The 11,193-nt window shown below is 37.6% G+C and overlaps 1 protein-coding gene across 5 annotated transcripts in view; it reads left to right on the forward strand.

The window, feature by feature from the left end:
- The first annotated feature begins 559 nt into the window (after positions 1-559).
- Positions 560-11,193, forward strand: part of LOC113545682 (zinc finger protein 135) — a 22,707-nt gene continuing 12,073 nt past the window's right edge. Inside the window, exons 1-4 of one of the 5 annotated variants that reach the window (XM_053240722.1) lie at positions 993-1,131; positions 5,923-6,211; positions 6,298-6,397; positions 9,997-10,069. In XM_053240722.1, coding sequence (XP_053096697.1) covers positions 5,945-6,211; positions 6,298-6,397; positions 9,997-10,069 — 440 coding nt within the window. In that variant the 5' untranslated portion in view covers positions 993-1,131; positions 5,923-5,944. Of the gene's footprint in view, positions 1,132-4,688; positions 5,046-5,922; positions 6,212-6,297; positions 6,398-9,996; positions 10,070-11,075 lie in introns of those variants that run through there. The other 4 variants (XM_053240721.1, XM_053240720.1, XM_053240719.1 and 1 more) reach the window with 4 other exon arrangements.

Here is an 11,193-nt window from a genome sequence, read left to right on the forward strand (position 1 = left end):
GAAACGCGAGACGGAAATTCGAACACGCAAAGCACATCTCAAACTCCATCCTATAAATCGATATTGTTTTATTGGTATTTTGTTAGAAGGACATCTTACACAAACACTTCTAATACTTTTATTATCTTTATAATTATATTTAAATCAACAAATCACTATCATATTGATATATTTGCAAAGTAGTTCCCTTATAAACAAAAATATTTTAAAGTTTACCATAAACCTAGCATTATACTGTCGTTAAGCATGTATAAGCAGGCGTTGGTGAATTGTCGTTGCTATGGTTACTACAATGTCGTGAATTTGTTGCACGAGAGCTCAAACAACAACGCAGTGTATAAAATACAAACAAGATGAGATGATAAATTAGTCACTACTTTATTATAAAGCACAATTCTTTTGATTTTGGTTTTGTATTGGAAGTTAATATATTACAGTTTTTTTTTTTTTAAAAAAACGGATATTAACCGCTTTCCTTCCACTCGAACATGGATGAAAGACTTCCTGTTTATGTTGAAGCGTGCTTCTGATTGGCTGGTGATGGTGACGTCATGCTGCGCGACACAGTTGTGCTGTACGATCACGTTACAGGTCTCGTTACTGTGTCGCGTGCAGCAGAAATTGTGCACCGCGCCAGTTTGAAAGCACTCAGAGTGAAGGTTTAGGACCGAGTTCACACCCGGACCTACACAATGAGTGTCCGCCGGAACATATTTAAGACTTTTCACTTTCAGAAACAGGAGAAGAAGTATCATGAGCACTGCTGCGTGCCTCTGTGCACAGCGTCTGGAAAGTTTAACAGCTGTTTAAGCTTCCACAGCTTCCCATCACACAGTGAACTCAGAACACGATGGATAGCAAACATACGCCGTGACAACTTCAGCATTACATCCCACACGAAGGTGTGCAGCAGACATTTCCCTCCGGAGCAGCTGAAAGAGCCCAAAAGCACCGGGGGTCGGAGAAGACTGGCAAAAACCGCAGTGCCATTACTTTTTGAATGGAACGGTTACACCATTCCAACAGCACGGCCACGTGTGTGGGAGAGGAGAAAGAATCAGGTGGAAGCCATCTCTCTGAACGATCATGATTACTGTGCTGCTCCAAGCACAACACCTGCTTCTGCACCAGGTAACGTGTGCAGAGAAATCACCAGCAATAATACACTCATCCACTAATCCACTCATGCACTAATGCACAAATACACTAATGCAGTAACAAACTAATACATTAATGCAAAAATACACTAATATACTAATACACTCATGCACTAATACACTAATGCAGTAGCACACTAATGCCCTCAAACACTAATACACTCAAACACTCATGCACTAATACACTACTACACTCATACACTCATGCACCTTCTTCCAACAATACAATAATCTGTTTCGATATTTATCTACATTTACAGTACTGTACAAAAGTCTTAAGCACATGCAAAGAAATGCTGTAAAGCAAAAATGCCTTCAAAATAAATCAACTTAAAAAATACTATAATGGAGAATCTGAGACATTTCTTCTGGGGGCTTCGACTGTTGAACTCCCTTCTTTTTTTTTTTTTGCTGCAGCAAAACCCAGCAGACGTCATTATGTTTATTTGCAGGAAAAGTGGTCTGTTGTGTAATATGTTGCTTTCTTTACAAAGGTTATTATGTAAAAATTTTTACCAGAATAAACATATACAGCGTGTCCCAAAAGTCTCCATACATAGGGGAAATTAACAATCTTTAGCAAAATGTCTTCCAAAAATTTTCGTACTTAGTTTATATTATATATGTATGTTTTCAGATAGTCTTTAAGGACGCCTTTGGCAAAAGAAGAACGTATGAAAACATTCTCATGGCTGGATCAGGACGCTGTTCGGAGGTTGCGATGGACTTTAACAGTAAACATGGCGAGCACATCACACACGACACTGCTGCCAAACTGGGAGCCAAAGTTGGGAGAGACGTCTCTGTGTGTGTTTACAGAGAAATGGCAATCATGTAGAGGATTTTTTGTAAATAAAGTTACATTTCTCTAAAAAGTGTTAATTTCCTCTATGTATAGAGTCATTTGGGATGCCCTGTACTAAAAATATATGGTGTTTAAAACTTTTGCACGGTACTGTAACTGACAATGAATGAACATCTCAAGTTTATAATTTACAATATCTGAATAAAATAACTAGAACATTGTATTTTAGGAAAAATGATGTTCTGTAAAGCGATTAAGAGAGTGTGCATGTAAACTTTTCTACATTTTAACAATAACAGATGAGCGCATGGTGATTACTGTAAAACCTCGTATATATGCACACTTGAATGCTATTGGCTGTTGTGGAAATCTCTGGTGTACTTCACATATATTTAGTATAGGATTACTCCCAAACCATGTATCAAAACCACTGGGAAGTGAAGAGTGTAAGGTTGGACACTTTTTTGACACAGTTTATTGCACCTGATATACACTATATGGCCAAAAGTTTGTGCACCCCTGACCATCACACTTGTATGTTCTTGTTGAACATCTCATTCCAGATTTATCCCCCTGTGTTTGCTGTTATAATGAGCTCCACTCTTCTGGGAAGCTTTCCACTAGATGTTGGAGCGTGGCTGTGGGGATTTGTGTTCATTCAGCCACAAGAGCATTAGTGAGGTCAGGCACTGATGTTGGTTAAGGAGTCTCCAGTTCCAGTTCATCCCAAAGGTGTTCATAATAATAATACATTTATTTATAAAGCACTTTACATTTTAAAGAAAATCTCAAAGTGCTACAAAAAACAGCAATTAAAACCAGCTGCCAACTGAGATTAGCACAGAAATTTAAACTATATTAAAACACTTTTTAAAAAGGTACGTTTTTAAACCCCTTTTAAAACCATCAGTCATTTGCGGAGCCCTCAAATGTTCAGGGAGGGCGTTCCACAGGCGAGGAGCAGCGGCGCAAAAGGCTCGATCCCCAATGGTGCGGGTATTAGTCCTAGGGGGAGGAGACGATGAGTGTTTGTGGAGCGGAGGGGACGTGCTGAAATCTGTGGGGTGAGGAGTTCTTTAAGGTAAGTGGGGGCGTTGCCATAGATGCACTGATGTGTGAGGAGGGAGACCTTGTATTCAATCCGGGCGGAAATGGGAAGCCAGTGTAATGATTGAAGAATTGGTGTGATGTGTTCGTATTTACGCACTCTCATCAGGATCCTAGCGGCACTATTCTGTATGTGCTGGAGTTTCTGGATGCTCTTGCTAGGGATCCCGATGAGAAGAGAGTTGCAGTAGTCCAGTGTTCAGTGGGGTTGAGGTCAGGGCTCTGTGCAGGACACTCGAGTTCTTCCACTCCAACCTTCACACACCATGTCTTCATGGAGCTCGCTTTGTGCACAGGGGCATTGTCATGCTGGAACAGGTTTGAGTCTCTTAGTTCCAGTGAAGGGAAATTGTAATTCTACAGTTCTACTGGCATATTTATATTTACTTATTTTTTCGCTCTTACAATTATGTTGATGTACAACGTTCATTTCCCTATGAGGGATTACTAAAAGTTTTCTTATATTATTTTAGACATCAGTGTAAGCAATATAAACAAATTAATGCCAGAGGAAGGCTACAAATACAGCTTTAAATACAAAAATAAATAAATACATAAATGAATGAATAAATCCCATAATATTTTTACACAAAAGCTCCACATTTGGAGCACAGATTCCATGTTTTAACAGCTTTAATCTTGAAGGAAGTAGTTCATGTTTGCATGACCTTTTTTTTTTTTTTTTTTTGAAAAAGACAAAAAGGGGTTTAGTATTTAACACCTCACATCTACGTGCGTGCATATAATACTTTTCTTTGCCAGTAAAAAATCAAATTTAACATAAAATATTCATTTTACGGTTCTCTTTTATAACGAGTAAACCCAAGTAATATGTTTTCTAAATATAATTCGAATTCACCGTGGATTGATCCCAAAATAAAGGAAGATATACACACACACAAACTTTTGTATTGACACTAATGTTTTTTATGTAATTAATGTTTAATGTTTCTTAAATAATTCCAAACAAAAATAACTGAACAGCAGCAAAGGCATGAAAGGACAGAATAAAGAAGACAATAAAAACACATACAAAGGGTTAACATTCAAAATAATCTTTCAGTAAATCAACTAAAAGTGGGGCATTTTTATTACAGATATTCTTTAGAGATTTGTGAAACATCAACTCATTTTGGAGAGACAGAAATCTGGGCGCGTTTTTGAAGAACCTACATTTATGAATATAATATTTAGCTAAGATCAGAATGTTATTTACCATAAATTCAATTCTAAAGTTTGCATTATTAACACCATATTTTAAAATATTTCATCTTTACCCAAAGATGGAGATCATCCCAAAGTTTTGTAGAAAATCTACAAGAATAACACAAATGTTCCAGTGTTTCTATTTCAGCTTCACAAAAAAAGTGCAAATATTACAATAAATATTAAATCTTAAGGCTTACATGGGTAGATATCATTGATAATTTTAAAAAGAACTTCCTGAGCCTTGGGTAAGATCGGAAAAGAGAGGTATTTTGTTTTATTATTTTCACATCATCCACAAAACAGTCAAATACAAGATTTCTCTTTCAGACCTGAAGTGGCTCTGATGTTCTGTTGGACGCTTTTCTCACTCAGAAGTCGCAGGCTGATGACGCAGGGAAAGGGGCGTGGCCACCGAATGGCTCTGTTGTGTAGGTTTGCGCGAGACCACCGCTCGGTCCCGACTGCTGAACGTTAAACCCGGATATTCTGTTGTTGTTGTTGTTGTTGTTGTTGTTTGTTGTTGTTGTTTGTTGTTGAGATTTGTCGGTTGTTGATGTGGAGGCGCTGCTCAGTGGCCCGAGGCACCGCGCGGATACAATTCATTTCCGTGTTTTGTTAAATGTTAGCTCAGGATTTCAGACGTTGCTACTTTACAAAAATGAAATGTAGCTAATTTTTTTTTAACACGCTCCTTCGACTTCCGGTTTCAACCGGAAATACATTTAACCGGCACTTTAACGGGGCCATTAATAATCCACAGGTAACAAGTAAGACAGTAAAAATCATCATCATCATTATTATTATTATTATTATTATTATTATTATTGTTGTTGTTGTTGTTATAAATAAATAAAATAAAAACTACGACTCTAAGCGAAAATTAGAAATATTGCCCAAGGATAAACTTAGATGTTAAATCTATCTTGTGTATTATTATTATTATTATTATTATTATATAAATTAAATAACATAATCATTAAATGTATTGATCAACACAGGCGTTATTTTGTGTTTTGTGTATTTTTTTTTTTACAAAGATACTTATTGTTTATTATTATTATTATTATTATTATTGTTATTATTTCTGCTACTACTACTACTAATAATAAATAAAAACTACAACTAAACTAAATCTAGAAATATTGCCCAACAAGTTTTGTTTTTCTAAAAATATTTCCATTTATCTGTTTTTGTTTGGAAAAAAACCCCCACAGAACTCAACATAAGATTTGTTTTTTTAAGTATTATTATTTTGTGAATGTTAATTAATATGGGAATTTTATTTTAGTTAATTCTTGGGTGATATTTGTAGTTCATGCTTAGTTGTAGTTTTTCTTAAATGTAACTTGGGGAACATTATTTAATTCCTGTTTTAAATAATGTTTTATTGTGTTGTAGCTCTCTAGCTTCCTGTGCTAATAGAGAAGTTCGAGTTGGGTGTAAAAACTTTCTGAAGTTTGAAACGCCTTTAATGTATTTGATTGATGTTGGTGTCGATGAATTAGTTTGACTTTAATGACAGTTTGTCGTTTCTGGGAGAGCAGTAAACCGTTTTAAGGCTCGTTGTGTAATTGGAGGTGTGTAATAAATTGTGCACGTTTCCCTTTTTCAGTAAACGTCAACGCAGCTGTGTGTGTTTTGCAGAAACTGCTAGTTTGCAGCAGACATGGTCCGGCGCTGCATTTTTGGCTGCTCTTCTCCCCGCACGTTGTTTGCTTTCCCGACCGATCCTTGGTTGCGAAAGAGATGGCTGGAATTTGCTCATCTTGAAGAGAGCGGTATTCGTTCGAGTTCTCGAATATGTGACAGACACTTTTCGGAAGACTCCTTCAACAACTTGGGGCTGTTTAACGCCGGGATAACTTGTTACCTCAGGTTGATCGAGAACGCAGTTCCGTCTTTGTACACAGTCGGCGCTGCTCCATCAGTAACAGTAAGTCATTTTAATGAATTTCGCAAACACGCTTATATTTCAGAATTGGTCTGTTTTAGATTTAACTCATGTACGTTACGTTTTAGCCGTCGATCAGAAGTATCGGATGCCAGTACGAAAAGGTGCGCAACACCGCCAACATAAGCGTGCAAGTCAATCCGCCGAAAATCTACAGACGGAGTAAAGGTAAATAACACAGATAGCACTGTGTCCTTTCACTGAAGAGTACTTCTACTCTTGTGCATGCTCTTGTAACATCACGAATCGACTATTGTAATGCTTTGTTTTATGGGCTTCCTTCTAAATCACTTCACGAACTACAGTTGGTACAAAAATGCTGCTGCTCGAGTTTTTACCAAAACTTCCATCTCTGAACACATCTCTCCAGTTTTACAAAATTTGCATTGGCTTCCAGTTAAATTCCGTGTAAATTTAAAAATTTTACTTTTAACCTACAAAGCACTCAACAATTTGGCTCCTTCATAGCTCTTAGATCTTCTTCGTATACACACTCCTTCTCGCATTTTAAGCTCGGCTTCTGCACTTACTCTTGTTCTCCCACACACTCGGACAGCTTCCATGGAGTCACGAGCTTTTGGTTATGCGGCTCCCCTTTTATGGAACTCACTTCCTGTAGAAGTTTGCAATAGTTCAAGTCTTCCAGTCTTTAAATCTCATCTTAAAACTTATTTTTTTTAGGCAGGCTTTTATGAGATTTTATGTTTGTTTGTTGTATTGGCCTTTATTGTTTAATGTTATTGTTTTACTCTGTTTTATGGACTTTGTAAGGTGTCCTTGAGTGCCATGAAAGGCGCCTATAAATAAAATGTATAATAATAATAGTAATAACATTTCTGCATATAATATGTTTATATTCTTTAAAAAAAACACAGCTTCTATATGTATGAAGTAAATTTCCATAGTTTTTCACACATTTTCTCCTCATTTGGCCCAGTTCCCACCCACCAGCCGGCTCTCCTCCAATCATACAACAGCTACCAACTGACTAAGATGAAGCTTTCACGAGTCATGTAATAATAATAATAATAATAATAATAATAATAATAATGATGCATCTTTTCGTACAGCTGCTCATGCTGTGTCACATGGCAGTGTAACACACTCTTGAGCTTTTCACATGTGAAATATTTACCCCTGGGTCATTCTAAACTCCGGGTAAATGAAATCCTGGGTTATCTTATTTCACATTTCACATTGCTCATACTTTACCTGGAGTTAATCCAGTTAATCCCTTCATAATCTTAATGTTTCACACTGTACACTCCTAAACCCTGGGTTAACGTTCTTATTTGCATATTTGCAGTGTCAACAACTGTGATTGGATAAATACAGCGTGCGACCGGTTTAAGTAACGGCTCGTCTCATGCTTTCGCATCAGTGAGAAAAAAATGTCGCCATGTAAATCCTCCTTGGCTGTTTTAAGCCTCCTGAGATGCACAAAGGCAAGAAAACAGACAAAAAGACAAAAGAGAAAACACAGAGGAGCAAGTTGTATGAATATTTTTTTGAATTCCTTTTAAGCATAGAGAGACTTGTGTTCGCTTGTACAGTAGCGTCATTGTTCACTGCTCCGTCCCTGGGTCGTTCCCAGGAGTCATCACTGGTGGCGTTTCATTGCTAGCAGCATATTTACCGACAGCGATACGAGGCTCGCGCTGTTCCATTTCTGATTGGGTGTCTGTTGCAAAGCATCTAGCCGTAACATTCTAACACTGAACCGTTTCACGCTGTACATGTTTGGCACCGCAGTGTGGGGTTAACAATGCGAAAGCAGTGCTAATCCTGCTTCAGAGCGGGGTTTTTATAACCTCGGGTAAATATGCGCTGCTAAACCCCACTTCTAAATTACAAGTGTGAAACATTCCTCTAGCCGGGGTTAAAAGCGAGGTTTAGAACGACGATAACCCGAGGTGAAGCGCCGTGTGAAAAGCCCTCCTGAGGAAAGCGCTATCTGCCCTCTTCCGCATACAAGAGCTCACAGACTCTCACAATTGGCTAGTGTCGCTGTGATTGACAGGGAAGAAAGCGTATGCCCCTCCCACCCAGAAAGCGCACCCAATTTCCAATTTTGCCGTCTTGACTCCTGTCTCCAGGATTCGAACTCGCGATCCTCCGACAATAGTGCGAATGTTTTCTGCTCAGCAACCCATGTAGAACATTATAATGTTTTTTTGTTTTTTTTTTGCTAGCTTTTAACTTCAGCTTGTATATTTAAAACCGCTTAAAGTAGCTTTGTTAACAACAGATGATGAGATGATAATGATGATGATGATGATGATGATATTTTGCTCCAGTGCTCAGTGATTGGATGAAGCCGCACATGCTCATTAATTATTCATGAACTAGGGACAAGTGGCTGGGGAAATAATGAGACGAGCTCTAGTCTTTGAAAGATGAACATCTGCGTCAAATTAAAGGCCAGATTTAAAATTCAAGAGCATGTAGGAGAAACACTTGTGAACAGAGATCATTAGACTGTAGTACAGGGGTTGTCCACTGGTGGACTGCGGTACAGATCCAGACCAAGTAAAGTATTTCAGCGGACCAAACTTGGAGAAATACTGTAGCAGAGTTGATAAACATATAAATAAAAAAATTTAAAAAACTGTCTGTAGTTCAGCAACTCCAGATTTCTAAACATGAACCAGCTCGGCTTCTGTAGCAGATCCTCCGTAACTTCTTATATAAATTATTTAGCTGAAAGGCACAAGCAAAATAATTGACATAATGTGTGTTTTATAACTTATTTTTCATTTTATTTTCCCCTTTTTGGTCTGAATAGTGAACTAGCTTCATGGTTAGTGTATAAAAAAAAAACAGATGACGATTTAAAGACGATTGGACAGAGAAGTAGGCTTTTATTCACGCTGAATCGAATCAGTTCAGAGTCTGTGACATGAGTCGAAAGTGGTAACATGAAGCATCACTATGGAACAAAACCACTTCAAATTGTTTTATTTATAACCGCAAGAACTAATCCGTAATGCTTAAGTATTAAAAGGTAACCGTGCTCACCTTTCAGCCATGTTAGTCGCTGATCCGAAAATCCCAAAGTCATTCCTCTCTACACTGTAGGCCATTAAGTGTGAATTGTTCTAATAATTAGACAGTAATTATATGAATTGACTTAATTATAATATGAAAGACTCAAGCACTGTTCAAGATTTCTTATGAATGTCTTATGCAATTGTACAGTATTTTGGCAGGGAAAAAAGGAGATACAAGCATAAATTAGCACATCTGTTTTGTCTTTTTCTGTATACACACACACACACAAAAACAAAAACAGCTGTAAAAATGAAAATTCTCCATCATCAGTAATAAATATGCAGCAATTGATGTCACAGCGGTCACCAACCCTCTTCCATGAGCTCTACCTTCCTGCAGGTTTCATCTCCAACCAAAACCTAACACACCTGTTTCAGCTGATCAGGAGCTTCTTAAGGCAATGATGAGATGGTCAGGTGGACCTGATTATGATTGGAGCTAAGGTCTTCAGGAGGGTAGATCTCCAGGAACAGGGTCGATGACCATTTGCCATATTGTTTATAGGGCAATAACGTCAAGTGCCGGATATTTATTAAGCACAAAAGACGCCGTCGCTGATCCGTGCGTCACTTACAGCTTTTTTAGCAGGAAAAATGAGCATAAGCTTTCAGTCTTACATTGGAAAAGAGGTCTATGATTAACCTCTTTGATAAATTGCATATGTGTTCTTCCTTCATTATTCCGTATAATTCCTGATGATTAATGATCTCTTTCAGCGATTCAAGTTTGGACAGTCCGGCGGAGCGCAGACTCGGACGTGGACTCGGACGTGGACTTGGACTCGGAGAGGTATGTGGATGAACATAACGCAGCGTCGCTGAATTTTAAAGTGAAAGCTGAGTCGCTGCATTGAATATTTTGGTTTAGGGATGAGTCTTATTTTACTGTTTGAATATCTGTAAGAGTTAATGATGAACAGATTCTGCGTCATTTATAATGTCATCACTTTTCCACCGCCAGTAAACTTTCCTCCTGTTGGTGATGGCGCACATGTTTAGGTTATTCACAGTAACGGGGTTGCGCCGTTCCAGGAAAATAATTAACGATGGGTCGGTGTGATGAAGTGGAGTTATTTGTTATTACTCCGAAGCTGATTATTTTTCTATAACAGCACATCCCGGAGTGTGTTATTCATCTTAAACCACAGCGAGTTTGACGATGGGTGCAATTTTTGAATTTCTTAAAGAACATATTATATTTTTATCCATTTATAGTTGTATTCAGTATAGTGGAATATCCACAAGACAAGTTAATCCCTGTTATCACTTGGGTGAACAGTCGTTCCCTGACCAGCCTCTCTTAATAAACTTAATAAAACAGAAAATGTCATGAGAAACCGCAAAGCATCGACTCCTCGGTCCTGAAGACTTTTGTGTTTATTTATCTATCATTATTAGTGTTATTTATTAGTTATTTCTTCTTGCGCCTCCCACATTTTACATTATTTATGTAGTTGGAGATGTTGTTTTTCTTAAAAAACTGTTGAGAGTTGAAAATTGAGAGGAAAATGAGATAATGTGTTTAAGGAATCTAATAAGTGATTCATTAAATGCATTAACTCCTTAATTAAACAGTTAGAGCTTGGTTGTGATTGATTGTCATCAGTTAGTTTATTATATTGGACTTTTTTGAGCTTTGAGGGGTTTATTTTTGTAATTAATAGAAACTGCGCTTCTTTTCACTGAGTCGGATCATTTGGCTCGGTTCACCGACTCTTTCAACTCCCAAGCGGTTCATTCATTTATTTCTCTCTAAACGGGAGAATTTGCGATATATGTAATAAATTTTTATATCTTCGATTGTGATTTATATCTTCTCCACCAAGCTGTGAATAAACTATCGACATTTCCTACAAAAACAGAAAAGAAATAGGAAGAAAAAAAAAACGACTCGGGGATATGAGTCGACTCTGA

The sequence above is a fragment of the Pangasianodon hypophthalmus genome, chromosome 16 (genome assembly GCF_027358585.1).
Source record: "Pangasianodon hypophthalmus isolate fPanHyp1 chromosome 16, fPanHyp1.pri, whole genome shotgun sequence".
NCBI classification, from domain to species: Eukaryota; Metazoa; Chordata; class Actinopteri; order Siluriformes; family Pangasiidae; genus Pangasianodon; species Pangasianodon hypophthalmus.